Source organism: Tetrao urogallus, assembly GCF_951394365.1.
Source record: "Tetrao urogallus genome assembly, chromosome: 3".
NCBI lineage: Eukaryota > Metazoa > Chordata > Aves > Galliformes > Phasianidae > Tetrao > Tetrao urogallus.
This window is the reverse complement of record NC_136815.1, coordinates 15,542,977-15,566,948: the sequence shown is the minus strand read 5'-3', so window position 1 is coordinate 15,566,948 and position 23,972 is coordinate 15,542,977. Positions and strand designations below refer to the sequence as shown.

The following is a 23,972-nucleotide window of genomic DNA, read 5'->3' as shown; positions in this document are numbered from 1 at the left end:
ACCTGCTCCAAAAGCTCCACAACTTTCTTATTCTGAAGGCCCCAAGCCTAGATGCAATACTTAAAGTGGGGCCACACAATAGCAGAGTAGAGGAGAACAGTCAACTCCCTCAGCCTGCTGATCACCCCTCTTTTGATGCAGCCCAGGATATAGTTGGCCTTCTGAATTGCAAGTTCACAATGGTTGCTTTTTTTCAAGCTTTTCATCCACCTTTACCCCCAAGTCCTTCTTTGCAGTTTTGCTCTCAAGGAGTTCTTCTCCCAGTCTGTACTGTAGCTGGGATTGTCACGAGGATAACAAGGATAACACCTTGGCATTTACATGCTTCTTCAGTCTGTCCAGTTCCCTTTGAATGGCATTAATTTCTTCTGTCATATGAAACTACACTTTGATGTCGTCTGCAAACTTGCTGAGGATGCACATGATCCCATCATCTATGTAATTAAGAAAGTTGTTAACAAGCACTAATCCCAAGACAGACCCTTAGGTGACACCACTTGTCAGTGGCTTACACCACATAGACCCAGTCCCCTCTGCAATAAATACTAAGCTTGTATCCTTTTACCAGCAATGTGGTAAAAGTCATATTTACTGGGTTACCACTTGATATGTCTTTTGCTAGATTAGCACTAAAGAAACTGAAAGACACTGGGTAATAAGAAGGAAAAAGTATCTTTACCTACAGCTATTTCTCATATATCTCATCTCCCTAATCCTTAGTACTTCATATTGCCACAGAAGTTAAAATGAAAAGCACATACTGGCATGCAATATTCAAACTGTTGAAGACTTCTAATTATATTTTCTGTACAGAATAAAGGGAAAGTGGCATGCAACTCTGGATGGAGATAAGGTTTAAAATGTAAGTCAAATTACTCCCACTCTGTAGCAAAATTAAGGACCCCATGGGTCTTATTAGAAGAAGTACTCTTAGAGTTTGAGAGTTTTTCTAAGTATCTGCCACTTTCATTACTCATAGTTAGACATTAAATCCAAATGTAAATCCAAATCTTAAAAGAGCTGTTCCCTAATACTAGAATAAAAACCCAAATGCTGTCATGTTAGTTATTTTATTCCATCTTTCATAAGAGTAAAGAAAAGTCAGTACACTCCTGAAACACCTTTAAAGAACTCTTCAATGCAAAGTAAGAGGTTAAAGTGTAAGCAGAGCCACTGAAACTCACATTTTCCAAGAGTTCATTCCTTCCTATTTCCTGTTTTCTGCTTCTGAGAATATATCAAGATAAATTCTGATATCTGGGAGAGAAGGCTATTTTTATTGCAAAATTTAAACAAACTTTCTGTCCAGAAATCCATCTAGATTACTTGAAGAAACATTCACCTCAGCTATTTCATAGCTCATTCACATGGAACATTTATTTTCAAAGAATCACAAAATCACTGAATCGTAGAGTTAGAAGGAATCTCTGGAGGTCACCTAGTTCAAACTCCCCTGCCAGAGCAGGTTATCTGCTATTCAAGAAAGTGTCCGGGAAGGTTTTGAATATCTGCAAAGAAGAAGATGCCACAACCTCTCTGGGCAGCTTGTACCAGTGCTCTGTCAACCTCACAGTATAGAATTTCTTCCTAATATTCAGATGGAACTTCCTGTGTTCCAGTTTGTGTCCATTGATTTTTTTCCAGTCACTTGGTCTACATCAAAAAGAGCCTGTAGTTTTGCCCAAAGAAGTTGTGGTTGCCCCATTCCTGATGCATTCAAGACAGTCTGGATGTGGCTCTGGGCAGCCTGGTCTAATGGTTGGTGATCCTGCCCGTGGCAAGGGGGGTTGAAACTAGATGATTTTGAGGTCCTTTGCAACCCAGGCCATTCTATGCTTCTATTATTCTGAGGTCTCTATTTGGGGGTTGGACTGGATGATCTCTGTAGGTCCCTTCCAACCCCTCCAATTCTGTGATTCTGTGAGGTCCTTTTTCTTGGCTTTCAGAAGACTGGAATAATAATGGCTTTCTTCCGGTCCTCAGGCATTTCTCCATTTCTTCATGACCTCTCACAGGTGATAGAGAGCAATCTGGAAGTGATTTCTGTCAACACTCATGAGTTCATCCTGTCGGGATTCATGGATTTGAGTGCACAAATTTTGCCTGTATGATCTTTGAGTAGATCTTTCTTGATCAAGAGGAAGCCTTCCTTTTCCTTGATAAGCGACTCTCTCTCCTACCTCCAGGGTCTGGGATTCCAAAAGGCCAGACTTTGCAGTAAAGACTGAATCAAAGGCGGCACCTTCTCCACGGACTCTTTTACTAGAGCACCTACCTCATTTAGCAGCTGGCTCATATTTTCCCTATTTTTTTTGTTACTGACATACATAAAGAAGCTTTTCTTGCCCTTGGCTTCCCTCGCCAGATTCAATTCCAAGCAAGTCTTATCCTTCCTCATCTCATCCCTGTTGCTATATTCCTTCCAAGTGACCAGATCCTTTTTTCACTTTCCACAGACTTTTTTCATCCATTCAAATTCTTTTACAAGTTTCTTACTCATTCCTGAGGATCTCCTGCCACCTTTGCCTAATTTCTTACCTTTAGCACTGAAGGAAGTAGTGCTTGACGGTCAACAACATGAGACCTCTTACCTCCCAGTGCTCTAACTCATAGGGTACTTCTAAACAGGTTTTTGAAGCTGTCAGCGCTGTTTTATATTTATCTGAGGTGATGTCTTCTTTTCTGAAATTATATTCTATAATGGATTTCTTACTGAATAATTTAATGATCATTTCATCTCAAATTGCTTGACAAATATCAAGCTACATCAACAACTCATTTTATCAAGAATAAATAAATTCAAAGGGAGAAAATAAATAAAGGGAGAAAATACATTGATCATTGTTAGCCTTAGTAGCCACACCATGTAAGGTAAGCCTAAGCTAGCCTGAACTCTGTCCCTGACCCTCTTTCATTTTGCTCCTGACAGGGCTACTGGAGGCATTTTGGACCTTATTAATGACTTGACATGGCAGGGGCTGTCAACAGACCTGGTCATTTTAGTCCTTGGTTCTGTCTTGCTGTATTCAACTCTCAGAGGACATTAGGAGTGAGGGCAGGGCCTGCATGGGGTCACACTAAACTTCTAGCTTGTCCCTTATCATAGAGTATCCCTACTCTTATTTCTCTTAGGGAGAAATTGAGTTAAAAACTCTCATTTCAACCAACTATTTGAATAAGTAAAAGAGCACAATTTTTCTGTAACAAATTATCTTATTTATATAACAATATGAATTTGCTGTTATCCTGTGTACTTGTTAATACTTATGCTATTTGTATCATTAAAATTCAGATGTTCTCCAACTGTAACTATCTACATTCTTGTCTCTTTTATCTTTGCTAAAATAAAGACATGAATATGATATATCTCCATCATCTTACATGTAGGAGATACAACAGACAGTCTTTAAATACAAACAGTGACAATTTCTCTTGAACTTCTCTCTCAGTGAGAGAGTCACTTTGACAGTGACTCTGGGTTAAATGGAAATTTTTATCCCATGAATTACTGCTATGAGCAATCATTTTTCTCATATGATATACTTTTTTCTACAGAGATAAGACAATGACCTTATATAAAGAAAAGTATATGTCCTTAATTTTAGTAATGAGCTAATTAAAAAACTGCAGAGAACTGATCATAGGCTCAACTCAACTATGACCATTTCTAAATCCAATATTCTGTGTATTATAGACTTAAGATACCTTACATTAGCTAAGGATGCGTTCATAAAAAATAGCTCCTTGGAAGGACTGGAGGATAAAAGTTCACATTCTGAACTGTGAATAATCTCTCACATGATTCTCTCATCCTTCATATAAATGTTTATTCCATACTGTGGTAAAAGCTTATATTCAGGAGGGGATAAGTTCTATGTCAGATTGTAGCCTCTATTGACATATGAAAATTTATTTCTCCTTCTTTCCCACTCTCATCATCATCTTTTCTTTTCAACGTAACAGAAAATAAGAACTGCCTCTTTCATCTCTGAAGTACCTTTTTCTTAAATTCCATTTGTGCTATCCATTTTATACATATGCAGAAAATAAAAGGAAGGAGTTATTTTTAATCCTTTTGAATAATAAGAATAAAAATTTTACCACAAACATTTTTTGTTGTTCATAACAATATTCATAACTGGTGTTTAGAATAAGCTGTTGTGTTGAGTATGCATGACATGGTTTTGGTAGCAGAGTGAGCAATACAGTTAGCCTCTGGGAAATGAGATCAGGAGTTGTGCCTATGCAGGACAGAGCTAATACTAGCTGTCTCTAGTATGAATCCAAAACTGGCCAAAATTTGACCCAACAGCAAAGCTAGTGGCACATTTGTGACAACATATTTAAGAAAGGGTAAAAAAATGTTCACAGAAGATGTGAGACAGAGTAAGAAATGTGAAGTAAACGATGCATCAGGCACCAAGGACAAAGAAAAAGAGGAGGAGAAGAGTTTCCCCTGTAGGCCATTATAAGGGTCAGGGTAACACAAGCTACAGCACATAGAGAACCACAGAACTTTAAAATTTGGAGCAGGTCCAAAAAAGGGCAACAAGGTTTGTAAAGGACTTGGAGAATATGCCCTACCAGGAGTAACTGAATGAACTGGGGCTGTTTAGTCTGGGGAAGAAGAGGCTGAGGGGAGACCTTGCTCTCTTCCAATATCTGAAAGGTGATGGCAGAGAGTGGGGTTGGTCTCTTCTCACTGGTGACAGGTGACAGGACGAGCAGAAATGGCCTCAAGTTGCACCAGAGTAAGTTTAGGTTGGATATCAGGAAAAAGCTTCTTTACAGAAAGGGCTGTCAAGCACTGGAATAGGCTCTTCAGGGAGATGGTTGTGTCACCATTTCTGGGTGAGTTTGAAAACCATTTGGATGTGGTGCTCAGGGACATGATTTAGTGGAGAGTTGTTAGAGTAAGGGTAGTATGGTTAGGTTGTGGTTGAACTCGATGATCTTTAAGGTCTTTTCAAACCTGATCAATTCTATGATTCTATGATTCAATTGAATTCTAGATTAAGGAAGGGAGGGAGGAAGGAAGGAAGGAAGGAAGGAAGGAAGGAAGGAAGGAAGGAAGGAAGGAAGGAAGGAAGGAAGGAAGGAAGGAAGGAAGGAAGGAAGGAAGGAAGGAAGGAAGGAAGGAAGGAAGGAAGGAAGGAAGGAAGGAAGGAAGGAAGGAAGGAAGGAAGGAAGGAAGGAAGGAAGGAAGGAAGGAAGGAAGGAAGGAAGGAAGGAAGGAATGCCTTGCTCTTCTAATTTTATATTCTGTTAAAAATATTTATGGTAGAACTACTTTTAAATATTTCTTTTAACAGTTATATATATTTACATATATATATGTATAGTTAGAAAACAATCTTTTATCATTCTTAATCGACTTTGTATAAATAAATATGTACACAGTCCCGATATTTGATACGGTACATTTAACTACCTCTGTTTCTTATTTGAGTCAATACCTCTCTAATCATGTAATTTGTTCAACCACATTTCTTTCATAGAAATTATTACAACAATATTTTTCATGTGCTATGGCATCAAGTACATTGTTTGAAAATATTTTAGATTTCTAGCTGTTTGCTGTATTATTTTCCCTACGGGTACACATAATGGCATGTTACTTCTAAGTGATTTCTTTTAGAGTTAGCCTCAGATGTCAGCTAAGTGTTTGTTTCCCAATCTCCTTTAATTGAAAATACATATTCTCTTGAACTATCCAGATGTAAAATCACCTGTTTTTCAGTCTGAACACTACTTCTGCCCTGAACTATGAAACACTATTTTAAATTTCTGTACCATATTTCAGCATGCAGCTAGAGTAAAATTAAAGACCAGAAGCACAGAATATGTTGCTAAGTATCATGTAGCCTACTGAGTAAACTGAATTAGGCAACTGAAACCACCTGTTTCATTTTTAAGTTTTCCTGCAGCAGTAAAAAAAGTAAGAGGTAATAGTCATACTGAATAATCAGTCTTTTATTTAATTTGAATTACTTTTTTTTTTTTTTTAACAATAGCCTATTGTTGAAATCACAAAGTTTGTGATTCAAACTTTATTTGCATGTCCTGAATCTTTGTAGCAGAGGTTAGGAAAATGTACTGACTGTAGTGTTCTGCTTCATGGTTGTAGGGACTCTGTACACAAAGTCACCATAATTAAATGGAAATGCAGCATTACAATGTATGTCTTCAAAAGCCTAAAACACAGAGTACAGTAATAAAAATCATTTTCAGAACATTTAGCAAAGCTATAGTTCACTGTTAACAGAATTTTCAGTAGAAACAGAACACGTAGCTAGCCAGCTTAAATTTAGTAATAGGTTTGTGGATATTGCTGGCAGATTCATTTATAATTCAAAGCAACAAAAATCATACTCTAAGGAGTAGTAACTTTTGCTGCTGTCATAATCATATCTCACTTATCTCCCACAGTATCCAAACTACTTTTACTTGTATAGTTGTCTCAGTAGTGTAATGTTTTTTTAATTACCTCTTTTTCAGGAATTTCTCCTTTATTATAATTATGTGGGAAAAAAATAATAAAAACCAACAGCAATATAAGAAATACATTTGCATCTTAGATTTGAATATCAAAATACTCAAGTTATTGAGAGTTGGAAAGTTTTGTTAGGAAGTTGGTATCTTCATTCAAAGTGTTTGTTATTTGAGAGACATAATGTAAACTATCAAAAAAACCAATCCCTACTGCAACAGTCTGTACTATTATTATTTTTTTTATTTTATTGTCCTTCACTTAGGATGTACTGGACAGCATGTTCTTGCTCAGCAGTCAGGGCTGATGGCAAAAGTTTATCCTCTGACATAAAATATAATCGGGAAAAACAGCTGTGCTGTAATGCAATATATCCAGGTGAAACATGTCAGAACCTTTGTTATATGCTTCAAGGATGGAAGAGTATGCACTATGGGGTAGGTAGTTTTTCTGCTGATTCCAATATACTAGTCCAACTTCAAAAGTCAGAGCTCAGAAAAGGCTGAACAGGAGATGTAAAGGCTCCAGCAACTGTCTTACACAGAAATAAACAAAAGTTTTACTTAGCCGAGAAAGAAGATCAGAAGTTGGCTTCTCCAATCAAAGAATGGAGAAAAGATAAAGTAATGCCTCCTCTTTTATTATGCTGGCCCACAACATCAGAGAGGGATGCTGGTGGTATAGCAGTAGAGTTCGAACCTTCCTGCCAATATTCCATTCAATTTCTTTGTCATGAGACAGATGGCAGCAGAGGAACAATCTGACAAAATGGCATCTGACACAGAAGTGCATATGAAGAAAAGGTGTAATTAAATTCCTCCATGCAGAACAAATTGCACCCGTTGACATTCATCAATGCTTGCTGAACATTTATGGAGATCGAACAGTGTATTTTAATACAGTGAAGTGTGGGGCTGTGTTTCAGCAGTGGCGACAGGGACAGTGTGTAACCTCTGCTGGTACAGATTTTTACAAACAGAGCATTCAGTCTTTTGTTCACCAGTGACAAAAATGCATAGCTAATGGTGGTAACTATGCTAAAAATAGTGTATTGTAGCTGAGAATTTTCTCTATTAAATAGTTTAGTTCTGCTTTTTGTTGTAGTTTTCATGGAAATAATTAAGAGGTCTTATTTTAGAATTAGCTATGTATAAATATCTTCATTCTTCAATGAGTTTAGCAGAGAGGTGAAAAGTTCAGAGAAAATCCTAATTTTCTGGAAATTGAAATCACGTAAGTCTTACCTTAAAATTATGATTATATATTTTTCAAAGCCTTTTTTCAATATATTTTTCAAAGCCTTAAATAACGACTTGGCAGCTTTAGGTAGTCTCATCACAAATTTTGGATGAAGGTAGAATATTTTTGTAACACAGACAGAATTCCGAAATTCAGTTCACAGAATTATTTACAGATACAGAATTTTAGTTATTACCCGATATATCTCAGTTACGATAATTTCTTTGCCTTGTATTGCTTGCAAAAATCTCCCACTGACATGCCTTACAATACTTTTATAATAACCATCATGTCCTAGATTATATGAAAAAATGCATATGATTATGTGTTAGATCAGTAATACACTAATATTTTATTTCTGAAAATGAGTAATAACAGATCTTTACACATAATGTAAATATGACTACAGAGAATGAAAATCATCCCTACATACATCATCATAACTTCTAGTAATGTTATGGACAGGGATATAAACATAAAGTAGATCTTTATGTTTAACAGCCTTGAAAAATATTCCTGGCATGAATTTTATTTTGCTTCCCTATTTATTGTTTCACTATAATCACAACAATGACTTCCACAACTTTATTATGTACACTGGTTAAAAATGCCACTTTTTGTTTTAGAATTGCTGCCCGACAGATCACTTAGAGTTTCTACTAATTCTAGAGTCAGAAATGATAAACATTCCTTATTTACCTGAAATGTGATATTCTCTAATAATCTTTTTTTTTTTTTAATCTTTTCCCTATTTCTTTATCATTTACAATTTTTATCTTTCTTAACAGAAGGTATTAAAACATTAACACTGTTCATGAAGTATATCACAGGAAAATTGAATTTATCTTTCAGATCCTGAAATTTGTAGGTTTCGCTGTGATGAATTTACCCTCAGGGTTTCAAAATAAGGCATTCCACTTAAAAACATCTAAAACCTTTTAATATTAAAAATAATTCCTGTGATAAAAGTATTTGAAGAAACTTATATGAGTATTTGAACTTTTTTTCTTTCTTTCTTTTTTTAAAAAAACCCTCCGTTTTGTTTTTGTTTGTTTTTTGTTAGTTTACAATTTAAAGTTTTAGATTACTGCATTTTGGCATTTTTTCCCACCTGCATGACCTACTGAAAAAAGGCAGAAAAAATAAACCTGCAGTAAGCATACATGAATTACTTCTTTTCTTTTTTACCCACTGTTATGGGTAAAACCGTTATGTCAAAACCAGAAGACTGCAGATTGTGACCTCTTGGTTACCTGCACACTGGATAGCATGTAATTACTAAAAATTGCTCTGACATTTGTGGTTTGCTTTAGTTACTGGTTAGTTTCACCAGTTTTGCACCCATTCCTAAAATGATCTTCACATGTAAAACAGATGCGTAATTGTAAATAAATGAAGGAGCATCTGAAGATGTGAGTCGTTTATAGGCCCCATGTAAGCAATGATTGGCTTTGCAGGAATAACTTTTCTCCCAAGACACATTGCCTATTTTGCTGAATAAGGTGAACAAGATCATGGCAGAGACTCAGAACAGACCTGAGTGTCCTGTGAATTTTGTATGAATAATAAATGAAACAAACTTGAAAAGTGCATATTTTTATTTTGAATGCTTTTGGAGTTGTTTTTTTTTTTTTTTTTCTTTTCTTGCCTTGTTTTAAGTTTTATGTTACACTTTGTCTTATGTGTACTACCCCTTCACCTACTATACAAGTCATGAATCACAAAATAGGGCTTGTTCAACAATACCTGCAGGATCTGCCAGTTCAGTCACCAATATTTCAAGTCATGACAGCAACTATCAGTCTCTTCTGCTACGCCAGCATCTGCCATCCTGAGAGAATACTAAATGACCGTGAAAAAACAAGTGTAGTAGTCTGCTTGAGTAAGAACACTGAAAGTGTCCCTTCTTGAATTATCAAGTAATTTTTCCATCTATATATTTTTCCAGAAGCTACTGAGTCAAGGACTCCAGAATATTTTGTTTGTTTCTTATTATGGATCTTTCTTTTTAAGAATTAACAAAATGCCCCAGATCTGGACTATCATTTATCTGGTTTTTACAAAGAGTTACAAATAGCAATACTTGTAGCACTCAGGACTGCTTCATCCAAGGAGAGTTAAAGTGGGCCATGGAAGTGCAGACACAGTAGGCATCAAATCCTTGCACAAGAGCAGTGGAAGAAAAACTAGAGTATTATTCTACTAGATAATTTGTCTTGAGAATTTTGATTCTGATTACTGTTAAGACTTTCGGAAATTGATTCAATCTTATCTCTTTTGAGTACAATCTACTTAGACAGCCCATTCAAAAAGGAATTGCTCATTTGAAAACTGTTGGATAGTTCACTGACTTCACATGAGAATAACTTCATACATATTAATAAGCACCATCATAATAATAATTCACTCTCTCCGTAATCCACTCTTGATGATATTTGATATTTGACTTCAGGTAAAGTCTCTGGTTACAGGAAGTAAGATAATATAGCACCCATTTTTAAGAAAGGGTAGAAAGAATGACTCATGGAACTACCAACCTGTCAGCCTCACCTCTATGCTAGGGACAGTCATGGAGAAGATCCTCCTGGAAGCTATGATAAGGCATACAGAAGACAAAGAGGTGATATGGAATAAACAGCATGTCTTCACCAAAGCCAGGTCCTACCTGACCAATCTTGTCATTTTTTTATGAAGGCATAAGTGCAACAGTGGTCTAGAGGAGAGCCTCCAAAGTCACCTATCAGGACTTCAGTAAGGCCTTTGATATGATCCAGAGCATCCTTCTCTTCAATTGGAAAGATGTGGATTCGATTGGTGGACTGTTTGATAGATAAGGAACTGTCGATTGGTGGACTGTTTGATAGATGAGGAACTGTTTGTGAAATCGTACGAAGAGAATAGTGGCCAAAGGCTCAGTGTCTGAATGGAGATCAGTGACAAGTGTTTCCCCAGCGGTCAGTACTACGACCAGTGCTCTTTAGCATCTCCATCATAGACAGTGGGGCTGAGTACACCTTCAGCAAGTCTATGTGGTATGACCGACAAACTCTAGGGGTAGGATGCTATTTAGAGAGATATAGACAGGCTCAAGATGTGGGCCCAATTGAACCTTGTGAGATTCAATAAATCCAACTGCAAAGATTTGCACCTGGGTAATTGCCAGTATCAATACAAGATGGGGGATTTAAGGATGGAAGGCAGCTCTGCTGAAAAGATCTTGGGGGTACTAGTGGATGACAAGGTGAAATATGAGCCAGCAATGTGTCCTCACAGCTCAGAAAACCAACCATATCTTGGGCTACATCAAAGGAAGGGTGGTCAGCAGATTGAGGGATGTGATCCAACCCCTCTAGTATGCAGTGGTGAAACTTCACCAGTAGTACTGCATCCAGATGTAGAGTCTGCAGTATAGGAGAGATATAGACCTGTTGGAGTGTATCCAGAGTATAGCCACAAAAAATGATCCAATGAATGGAATTATGAGGATAGGCTGAGAGAGTGGGGCTGCTCAGCCTGGAGAACAGAAGGCTCTGGTGTTACCTGATAGCGGTCTTTCAGTGTCTAAAGGGCAGCTACAGGAAAGAAGGGGACAGGCTCTTTAGCAGGGTCTGTTATGATAGGATAAGGGTGAAATGGTTTCAAACAAAAAGAGGGGAGACCCAGACTGAATTACCAATGTTCACATTTGCAATAGTCACAAACAAAGGAAAGGTGAGAAATTAGGAGTAAATCTGGAAATGATACTCATCTCAAGAGATGTGTATTTAACTACCAGTATACACTGTTGCAAAACCAACTGCCTTCCTAACGTTGTGTGCCTTAATTGGAATCAAATGCTGCATGCCATCACAAGAATACAGAAACTAAGGATGCAGTAGAAAAAATATAAAGGAAATAAACTCTGTGAAGTCTCAGCAACCAATATTTAAAATTTGAATCCAAATGTGGGTGTTGTAAGTCAGTCTACAGTTCTCAAGACCAAAACAGTTCAGGTTTTGTTTTCACACTAAATTCACCAAAATTCACAAAAAAATTCAAAAATCACACCAAAAGTGCCTCAGTATTTTTCTCAAGTCTTGTGTGATCTACTAATTAACAGAGAAAATAAAACAAAAAGTTTCAATCTTTACTGTTTCCTGGTGCACTAAATTGATGACCATGTAAATGCCTAAGTCAACAGGTATGGGATGAGAAGGAAATAAGAGTGTGAACTTGTTTTATAAAGCAGTATCAATTTAAACCACTGTAAACTATTAGTTCACAATGTTATGAGCCTACCAGACTCTATAGCCTGGTTTGTCTACATGCCTGACCCAAGAACATGTAATGATTTATATGCAGCTGTCTCTAACAGGTGCAAACTAAAAGCAAACTAAAGACACCTTCCCTTCTTTCTACAGCCTTCCCCTCTAGCAGCAAAGAGGAATATGAGTTCTGGTAAGTCTATAATGCTTCATCTCTGCTGGTCCTTCATGGTCACTCTCTTCCCCTGCTCCAGCATGTGGTCATTCTAAAATGATATTGTCCTTCCCAACCTGATCCTGTGTGGGCTTTGCACAAACTGCAGTTTAAGAACCGCTCCAATATGGGTATCTACCATGGGTGCCAAGCTCACTCCAGCATGGGTCCCCCATTAGCGGAAGCTCTCACCAGATCTCCTGCTACTGTGGGAACTCCTTTACTGAAGATAAAGTACCTATTTATTGTAAATGTCACAAAGTAACAAAGTATGTCTTTAAACAACAACAAGGACAAAGTATAAACTTCAAGATCCTTATTGTTAAATGACAGAGTGAAGACTTCTATCACATAACTTGTAGTTACGTGTCCATTATGTCTGAGGTATTTCAGATATATTTGTGCATTATACTTTGGAGTGCAACTTGATCAGCATTAGATTTGCAAGTACAACCTAAGCAATTAATGCAGGAAAAAAAAAATCACTACAGTATGGTACTGTGAAGGTCTTTCCATTTCTTCAGAAAGATTGAAATGTAAATAGCATAAAATCATAGAATTCATAGGTTGGAAAAGACACATCATTGAGTCCAACCACAGCCTAACCATATTTCCCTAACTAACAACCCTCTGCTAAATCATATCTCTGAGCACCATATGTGCCATCAAATCTGAAATTTATTGTGTTCACAGGCACAGCTTTCTCTTGGTCCTAATCTTCATCCCCCTAGCTTCACCAAAATTTTATCAAACATCAGTTTAATACAAAACCATGCAGTTTCAATGATTTACACAGTTCCTTTTATCTGAAGGAAACCACAACATAGTAATTACAGTTATGTTTTGTAATATTGCTTTTATATTTACAATCACCAGAGAAAAATTCTGCTAGTTACTTCTCAGTAGATTTTTATGCCTGCAGTTTCTTAATCATTCTAATAGAGCCTTTTTCTTCCATCTATTTAGGTACAAATACAACATAATTCTGAAGGCATTTTTACTGTGTGTCAATGGTTTAAGGGCTGGTTCGATCTGGTTCTGTGACTAGTGGGGCAGAGAGATTTTGCAAAATCCGCACCTCCGGAAAAGAGAAACAGGGGACCACAAAATAATTAAAAACAACAGCAATGATCTGAGGAGAAACAGACTAATTTACTAAATATGGTATTGGGATGTAAGATAACATACTATAGTACAATATAATTAGAACTAAAGCTAATAAATCAAATATAATGAGAGGGAGTGTCACAAAAGTGGATAAACCTCACTATAACACTGAGGTGGGATGTGCAGTCCGGTTGAGCAGCAGGGAGGAGAACCTGATGAAGAAGAGAGCATCAGATGACCTTGCCAGGGGTTATACCTCCTCTTTGACTGCAGAGCCCCCTGTGGTATGTATTTCTTCTCTTCTGGACATACTGAGCATAAATATTTACTGATACAAAATGTCTGTACTTTTGAATGTTTGTATCAAATATCAGTATCGTGCAAACTTATCAACATTTATAAAATATTTAGATATAAATTTATTATTAGTTTATTTCATAAAAAAATCTTATTCTCTATCAATGCCTATTTAAGTGTATTGCCCCTGTATAAAATGATGTATATTATTTGACTAAATGCTTTTTAAACATTCTACTAATGTTTTAAACTTCATTAGCAGTATTTGCAAGTTTATATTCAGAAAAAAAAGTCAGGAAGTAAGACGTGAAGTTAAAATGTAGCTATTTTCTTACAAACATCAAAAGAGGATCTCCTGGGAAATTCCAGAACACTATTTTTAAAGCTACTGCTTAATCAACACAGCAGTATTACTTATTTAGGACACTTGTTTCCTCACACACACACACACACACACATATATATGTATGTATATGTATATGTGTATGTGTATGTATATGTATATGAAGGCATAAAGCTCAAAAGCTCAGATAATATATTTACAAATATGTAGGTAACTCTGAGAGTGGTACTTCTTAAGTATTTTCATGGAAATTACAATGGATTCAAAAACACATTAATACTATTTGTTAGAGCAAATTTTCCACTACAAAACACAATTTTTCATCACACTCACCACATTTAGCTATGCATTTTCACCAGTTACGAAATAAAGCAAACGCCACACTCATAAAAATCTACACTCATGGAGGTTGACTTCTGTTTTACAGCTTCTATGATGGTGTTGCTACCAGGGAAATATTTCCCCTACAGTCCATCTTTCATTAGCCAAACAGATGGAAGTCAGAAGGTGCCAAGCCTAAACTACACAGTACATGTGGTAGGACAGTGCAGCCAAGACTGCCAATGTATTCCACAGTCTTGAAACTAATGTGGAGCCTGGTGTTATCATGCTGCAAGAGAAAGGTTGTTCTCTTCTGTGGACTGACTCTGGAAGTTCAAGCCTTCAGCTTAGTCAAAGCCACGATGGTTCGTCCACATTTCAGAAAATTGAGAAGAATCATCCCTTTCCTATCCAGTAAAACAGTGAATATCACCTTACCCTCTGAGGACAGTGTCTTAACCTTTTATCTCATGAGGAGTTCACGTCGTCACTCCATGGACTGCCATTTTGACTCCAGCCCCTTGTAGTGACAACATGTCTTGTCACCAATAATGATGCGATCCAGGAAACTGTGGTCTTCATCCCTATACTGGTTCAGTAAGTCCTGACAAACTTGTACATGTTGTTCTTTCTGCTCCAATGTAAGCATTCATGGAACCCACCTGTTGCAAACTTTGTGATATTCCAATGATGTCACCATAGTTCCGAACATACTGAAGCTGAATCAGCTCCATACACAGTTCCTGATTGTAATCCACCAAATTTGTGTTGATGAACTAATTGAGACACTTCATTCTGTTGCATGACAGCTGTGCATGCCCATCCAGAACATGGTTTTTCTTTCATGTTGCCTCTACTTCTGCTGAAACACATCACCCATCACCTCCCTGTGTTAACATCCACCATTTCGTCTCCATAAATGTTCAGCAAATGTTGATGAATGTAATTAAGTGCAATTTTTTCTGCATGGAGCCCAAGATGGGAACACTAAGAAAGACTATATTTTTTGTATTCCTATTGGTGCTCATCCATATAATTCAGAAGGCAGTGTTAAGGTTCGAGCTGGATGTTGGTTTTTTGTGTATCAGAACTAAGGGACAGAGCTTAAGAATACAGAATTTCATTCTCCACAGAACAGTATTAAAAACTAAAGTAAAAGATGTTTCCTTTGGAAAAACAAACAAAGAAAAATTTTATGTTGCAATATTTTTTAATTTTTTTTTTTTAGCTATAGTTTTTTTGGTAACTGGTTATTTTAAGGAAATTAATATAATCCATAAAATATGCAATATCAAACAATGAAATATCTAAACATATTTCAGAACAGAAACTGTTTTGCTGTTGTCACATTTTCATTTGGTATATTTCATTTTTCATTGGCTGTATCTATTTTTCTACACAAAATGACAATACTTTGGATAAAAACAAACACAGAGAACTGGTTTAGACAGATTAATATTTCAATTTACTGTAAGAAATTCTAAGCCTCCCACGCATTTTAGGAAAATTAGATAAGAAATGCTTTGAAGTTCTGAAAAATACACTATTGGAATAATAAAACTGAGCTATTTTGCTTTAGAAAGAACAATTGCATCTTATTTCAATTTTCTATTAAAGAACCGAGAAATTATAAGTCTTACTATTTTGTATGAACATTCCAGTGGTGGATCAAATGCTAAAGTAGTATGCAAAGATATCCTCATAAGCACACCCTTATCCAGACAGAACAGAGATGACAACAAATACATATTTTGTTTTTTTGTCAAAGCAGACATATATTTGAGTTACTGCTACACTCTCAAGCATCTCTGCAGTAATGTTCATCTCCATGCTACAAAATAATGAAAGAGTTGCATAATTATATGCTCTCTGGAAAAAAAATAAAAATAAAAAATAAAATAAAAAAAGGTGATTCTTATTCAGATTATTGCAGTAATTCTCTGGATGAGAGCTCTAAGCTTGTATTTTATGACATCGTTACTTTTTATTGGAAATAGAAATCACTTTACAGAAGGACCATGAAAAAATGTATTAAATCATTCAAACTTAATCATAATTTTAAGTTCAATTAAGTCTAATATCTTTGCAGAATCTTCTTGTAATACCCAAACTCTCCAAGCATGTAGAAGGAAAAAATGCCTATTTGTTTTTCAACAATAAATAAATTAAGTTGGTAAAAACAGAAGATACAGATTTAAGAGGTGGAAAGATCATAGAACAGATCCTCCTGGAAGCTATGCTAAGGCACAAGGAAGAGCAACTAGTGACCTTCCATGATGATGAAATTGCATTAGGGGACAAGGAAAGAGTCTGATGTCATTTATCTTCAGTAAAGCTCGCAACATCCTTCTCTCCAAACAGAGAAGATATGGATTTTGATGGGTGGATTGTTCAATGGACAAAGAACTGGCTGCAGGATTGAGTTCAGAGAGAGGTGGCCACTGGCTCAGTGTCTGGTGGAGATCAGTGATGAGTGATGTCCCCCAGGGGTCAGTGTTGGGACCAATACTCTTTAACATTGGTGATACTGATAGTGAGCTGAAGTGTATCCTTAGTAAGTTAGTCAATGACACCAAGCTGTTAGGCACAGTCAACACAACAGAGGTACAGGATGCCACTCAGAGGGATCTAGACAAACTTGAGCAATGGACCCAGGTGAACTTCATGAGGTTCAACAAATCAAGACTCAAGATCTTGCAACTGAGCTGAGGCAATCTTCACTACCAATACAAGCTAGGATATGAAAGAATTGAACAAAGCCCTGCCAAAAAAGACCTGGGGTACTGGTGGATGGAAAGCTGGACCTGAGCGAGAAATGTGCCCTCACAGCCCAGAAAGCCAACCATACCCTGGGCTGCATCCTAAGAAGCACGGTCAGCAGGTTGAGAGAGGTGACCCTGCCCTGATGAGGCCTCACCTGTGATACTGTGTCCAGATATGGAGTCCTAAGTACAGGAGATACATAGAGCTGTTGGAGCATATCCAGAGAAGGGCCACAAAAATGATACACAAAATGGAACACCTTTCATACGAGGATAGTCTGGGAGTGCTGGGGCTGTTTAGCCTGAAGAAGAGAAAGCTGTGAGGTGAACTGATAGTCTTTCAGCATCTAAAGGAGGAAAGCAGGGGACAGACTCTTTAGCAGAGTCTATGGTGATAGAACAAGGGGAAATGACTTCAAACTCAGCGAGGGTAGATTTTTGTTAGATATAAGAAAAAAATATTTCAGTGAGGGTGGTGAACACTGGAACAAGTTACCTAGTGTTGTGGTCGATGCTCCATCCCTGGAGACTTTCAAGGCAAGGCTGAATAAGGCCCTGGGCAACTTGATGTAAATCTGGTGTCCCTGTTTATTACAGGGGAGTTGGACTAGATTACAGGTCTCTTCCAAGTCTAAGAAGTCTATGATTCTATGATTCTAAAGCCTTTTTGAGGACAATGTGAAATTTTCCATCCTTATCATCTTTCATGAAGACTTCTCTCTAAGCACATTATTACAGAACATTCTGGCAGTGAGGTTCTACCATGATGTCTATACAATTGAATTAGTTTTAACAGTTGTCTTCAGAATTTGGGCTAGATTACACACTGGGAACAAGGATAACTACGTCAAAGTTAGAGTATTCCATTTTTTAAATGATTGAATAGGAAGTATTTCATTTAAAGTTAACAATAACAGAATAAGAGATTGAAACATTGTAACTATCTCAGACACCATCATAAATAACCTCATATTTGTTCAGATAGTCATTTAAGTCCAAGATTCCATATGCAGGATAAATTATCCCATAATAAAATTGATACTTTTCTTCATCAATGGCTGTTTAAAACTCTTAATTTTTCATTGAAGTAGAAAGCAGTGTTTCATTATACCTCATTTGAGTTTCTGTTTTGTTGAGGAAAAAAGGGGGAAAAAAATAGTTATATGGAGTAAATTATTTACTCTCAGTTTCACTTCCAGCACGAAAAAAGTCACATTCCTTCAAATTATTAAATGTCAGTGTCAGCCACTGAGATCAGACAGAAAAAAGCCCTGAAGAGTATTTACATAATTTTTTTGTAATACTTAATGAAAATGATCTATCGAGATTTTCTTAAAGAACATACTTGGCATAATTGAAATAATGTAACGACTGACAAAAAGATGACAGTTAGTACTTCCTGAAGAATTCCTAATCATTTACTGTGGATAACTACTGACTATCTAGTTCACTTATTTTACTTAGAAACAGGAAGTAGGACTATTTCCTTATGAAATTAGATGTACAGAAAGAGAATACTTTTTTTTTTTTTTTTTTTTTTTAAACAGTGGGTATAATAGTCATGTAAGGCAACAAAATATCTAAGGCATGATTCAGAAATAATACCAACCAGTCAGATTAAATGATAAGGTAATTTTACAAGTCACTTTGCTTTCCAAAATGAAAGAGCCTTGTTTTAGTTTTAACACTATTCTACCAGGCAGTCTTTACAAAAGAGACTGTGTTGAACTAAACCCCCAGCTATATTTTAAGGGGATATAAAAGATGACCAATGTAAATCCAATTTAGAAATGTTTGCTTATTAAGCTCCCCAAATCTATTTTTCCCAGTATATGGGGGGGTATGTGTTTTCAAAACAAAATGTAAGTCTAATTTGGAGAATATAAATGATAGGGAAAAAAAATATCAGTCCAAAACAAAAAACATCATGTGCTCTCTGGTCTCAATCTGCTCCTCTACATAACCAATTATTAAATTAGAATGTCATTTTTTTTTAATTTGTAAATAGATAATGAGAACTTCCATTTATAAATAACCTTATTGTATCATTTCAATACTGTCAAAGCCTTTTTCAGAAAAAAGCAGATCTTTGAAGTTCATGACTGAATATACAAAATATATTCAAGAAATATCAAATCCAAATTTAGCTAATCAAGTGATTCATATTGTCTATATGTTAGTTCACTAATAATTATTGTAATTAATTGTTTAAAATTTGTTTTAGTTGACATCTTGTTGAAAAGATTTCAGTTTAGCCTTTTGAAGTCAATGGCAATTCAGTAATATTCTAATATAGGTAATTAACTACGTAGGAGTCAATATGAATTAACTCTATGAAAGACGATTCAGTAAAGCTGATACACAGTGTACAGACTTTTACAATACACTGAGATTGTAAGGAATATAATTCATAAGCATTATCTGTAGAAATTTAGATTTGTCTTCAAAACAATATAATTGTTTAATCTATTTTCTTATTATAAAATTTCAAATAATTTAGCTTATTGAGTTTGTATTTTAATTTCTTTTTTCTAAATAAGAAAACAAAGCTCTACTTACTTTAACAGGACAAGCCAATTGCCTGTTATGCAAATCCATCTATCTGTTATGCATAGCCCTCATACTGCTTTGTTATCCAATTAACAACTTAAGATTTATGGTTCTGTACATGTCCTCTTTGTGATCTGGTAGTATATCTGAACCAAAATAACAAACACAAGAATTTTTCATATTCATATGTCTTCAAAACAGTATGAGGCTGGTGCCTTAAAACTACAAGGCCAGAAAACTACAGAATATATCATTTATTGTATCATTTATTTTTTCCAGTGAACAGAGTCTGACCTTGAAAGAGATTTTTAATGTTTTATTTCATCAACTTGTTTCATACAGTGCAGTTACAATGAGATCGAGAATTGCAAAATCTGCCTGGGAAAAACATTGCTACTTTTGCAAAGTCAACAAATAGAAATCCTGGCAGTGTATCTGAAATTAACACAAAATGAAAACAAACAAACAAACAACAACAACAAAAATAAAAACCCGAAGAAGCAACAAATGCTACAGCTATCCAGCATCTTGTATCTCGCAGATCAGGATGAAACTGTACAGATGATTGTAAGAATGGCCCTATACTCACCACACTATATAGTGGGACTACACATGCAATTCTCTCTGCAGACACTCATCCTGAGAGGACTGTGACTAACAGTTGTGATCAATGTGATTTTCTCAAGCTCTGTGCAGAAAAGTCTTAACATCATTAAATTCCCTGAAGGTTTCACTAATTGAATAGTTAGACTCATAGAAACTGAGGTGAAAGAGTCTGCAGTGACTTTCATCTTGATGAAAGTCTTTGAATATATTTTAGAATTACTTTACAGCTGCAATTAGAATCCCTGTATATATATTGTATATCAGTATATTCATGGTAACAACTGTCTTTTGCTTTGGTTGATCTTTCTTAACTTTAAGAATGCCTGATATACTGAGAAAAGCAAAAACCACAAGTCATCCCTTTCACATATCCTTTTTTTTTTTTTTAACAAATGAAAATTACAGTTTCTGACTTACCATATTGCAGGTGGTTCAGAACCTTCTACTTCCAAATAATCGTATTTTTCTTCCATTTGGAAATCTGTAAATATGAGTGAGATAGTATCCCCAGGCTCTGCCACAATTGTCCATGTGCAATCTGCATTATTATGATATTCATTAGGAAAATTGGGGCTTGAAATGATACCACTGGATCCTCTCATAGTTCCTCCACATGCATCCTCAGCTGTTAAAAAAAAAAAAAAAAAAAAAAAAAAAAAAAAAAAAAAAAAAGTCATTAAAATAGCCCTTTTCTTACAGAGAATAAAATTTTGTTAACTTTTAGATGATCAGTTCATTTTTTAACATTTGACTTGAAATGCTGCTGTAAAACTATGATGCTAATGAGGAATTTCTTCAGATTTCACTAACTCCAATATGACTTTAGTAGCATCATCACAGATTTTTACAATCTACTTTCTATTATTTGATTGGCAGAATTCCATTCACTTTACAATAGCATATAAAAATATGATAATTTCTGCTTTTGTTTTAACTAAGAATGTTTTCCTAAAGCAAACTGAGTTTAACATGCAGTCTGACGCATGATATGCAGTATTCACATTATACTGAAAGAGACCTGAGAATCATACCCAACTTATGGTAATTGCATTTTTATGACAAGACATTTGAGGAGCTGATCAGCTTTATTTTGCAAACTAAAGCATTTCATGGGTTATTTCCCAGGTGCCATGTGCACAGTTTCATAAATCAAATGTGTACAGAGGCATTTCAATGGGAATTTTTTGGGTTTTTTTTGTTTTTAAATAGATCGTTTATCTCAAATATTGCCATGGGAAGAATATTTTTCACAAGGAAGTTCCATCTAAAGTTCAATATTATGCTGAATAAAGTAGGTAAATCTTATACATTTACAAAATCAATTCTAACGTCAACAGAACTAATTCCATGAGAAAACAGCACACGCATAGTGATTCAGAGATTTCTTTCTTTTGTAAGGTAAGAGAAAATGACAGATATTGTGACTATTGATCTTTTAGATCAATGGTATGATAGCATTTTATGCCAAAAGTATTTCTGTGAATTAATAAAAGTGATCACAAGTGTGGTATTAATAAGTAATTTATATTGAAATTCTTTTTTTATTAGATGAAGATATCACATTTTTATCTCACTTATTCAGTTTATTATCCAAACGTCTGAAGTGCATCTGAAAATTAATTTTTGCTTCTGCTTAATTAGAGTGCTAACATCAATATAATACGCCATATGCCTGAAATAAATTGCCAATATTACTGAAAAATTAAAGGCAAGGTTATTGTTATTATTATTTTCAAAATTATGGCATCAAAGAATGACAGCTTTAAAGAATTCTGACACACATAATGACTCAAAACTAAGGAGAAGAAAATACTTAATGACTGTAACAAGAGCCTTAAATTACAATATTTTTGGAGTTTAAAATGCCAAGCTTTGTCTCTTAAAATTTCTGCTATTACATGAACACATGGACAACTTAAAGTAAATCTTACTAATTGCCAGTGCTTTTAGCATCCATTAAGTGCATCATAATTGAGGAATCTCATTAGAATGCGCTCTCAGATAATTTACTGTGATAGGAATAGAGCACTATCTAAAAGGTAATAATGAAGTTTTGGTTTTACGCATTGAGAAGCACTGGGAAAATCATTTTTAATTATTACTTCCTTGAAGTAAAATTTCAATTAAAACAATGTGTAAAATGCACACTAAATGAAAGATCTTCACATTGATTGTAAATACTGATTCAATTGTTTTATCATTTGCTGATATGAAAGGTATTTTTAATTTTTGTAGATAAATGATAAAACTTATGCAATCTGGAAACAAACAGTAGTACATAGTTTTTCAGCTCATGTAACAAGCTAAAAAAGAAGATTCAGAGCATCAGATAAGACTAGAGACTCTGGAATTTCTTCCTCTCAGACTGAATCACAGAATCACAGAATGGCCAGGGTTGGAAGGGACCTCAAGGATTGAAAAACTCCAACTCCCCCCCACCACAGGCAGGGCCACCAACCTCCACATTTAATATTAGACCAGGCTGCCCATGGCAGTACAAAAAAACAGAGAAAAAAATCCACTTTGAAGATATCTACTCTGTATTTTATAAAAATCAAATTAAATTTATTTTGCAACATATTTGAAAAATCTATATAACCAACAAAATTACAAGAAACGCAAAAAAATTGCACAGTGCCAAGATGTAATTTTTGCATACATACTCTGATCTTAAACATATGCAGGAAGGGGAAGATTTTTCAAAGTGATAAGCAAGTGGGAACTTGGCTTAGAAAAGCTTTTCAAGGTATTAAGAATTCAAATAAGATCCATATTTGAATATACATGAGGGCTTTTATGCAGAGGGAGTATCTCTAATATTATGATGTAAGTGAAGATTATAAGAATATAAAGATTTTTTCAGCTGATTATTGTGCATACACAGGTTTTAAATTATATATACACAGATACACACCATTTTTTATGCTTAAATGAATATCAGAAAAAATGGATAAACATTTGTGTAATTTCTGGTGAAAATTAATTTCATAAAATTTTATATTTTATTTTCAGTACTCATGATAATCTTCCCTATATACTGTCCATAGTTCCTTTTTCATAATAAATTTTGAAAATATATTTCTTGAGTTAGCCTTGTCTTATTTAATTTTAATTTTCTGCTTATTCTTGTATGTTTGGTGATATTCACAATAAAGTTACATAAACTTTTAACTAATTATCAAGAAGACAGATGATCAAAGATTTTAGAAAAATTTATCAGCCATGCAAATTCACTGATTTCAGTGACAGTTAAATGAGATTGCATGATAAATAAAGTTTAAATTCAGCACACAACCCATCATGTCATCTAATCTATCTAGATACTCATAGTGCCTTGAATGGTTGAACGTCAGTGCTTAACTCAACTCTTCACAGAGTGATTGACATCTGTTATCTAATCTTTAAAGCAATCTAAGAAAGAGTGTATCAGCTTTCCTAGTATAAATGATGATCTTTACAATAAAAGTTTTGAGGAAGTTGAGACACTAGAAGGAATATATTAAGAAAAGCTGAGAAGATACATTACAGTTCCTGTATATTGTGATTCTGACTTCCAATGTACTGTTATTTCTACTTTCTCTTCAGCAAGATTAGTACGTCATACACTGAAACTCAGCGTAGCTACTGTCCATAGTGTTATTAGCCTAAAACATTTCTGATAGTTAAAAGGGAAATAATTAGAATAAAGAGAAACTTGAGGATACAGAACCTGCTACATGAAAAGCTGAGTCATTTGCAATGAATGTAGACTAAAAGATCCTTCCACCTATCTTAACTAATTCTAAGAAAAAAGGAATAA

At 35.2% G+C, this 23,972-nt stretch overlaps 1 protein-coding gene across 3 annotated transcripts in view; it reads right to left on the bottom strand.

Annotated features, from left to right (window-relative positions):
- The window catches only part of CSMD3 (CUB and Sushi multiple domains 3), a gene marked incomplete at both ends in the record, with an annotated part of 527,537 nt that overhangs the window by 358,149 nt on the left and 145,416 nt on the right, over positions 1 to 23,972 (bottom strand). For all 3 annotated transcript variants that reach the window (XM_079533061.1, XM_079533062.1, XM_079533063.1), the window contains one exon: positions 20,591 to 20,798. In XM_079533061.1, coding sequence (XP_079389187.1) covers positions 20,591 to 20,798 — 208 coding nt within the window. The remainder of the gene's footprint in view (positions 1 to 20,590; positions 20,799 to 23,972) is intronic.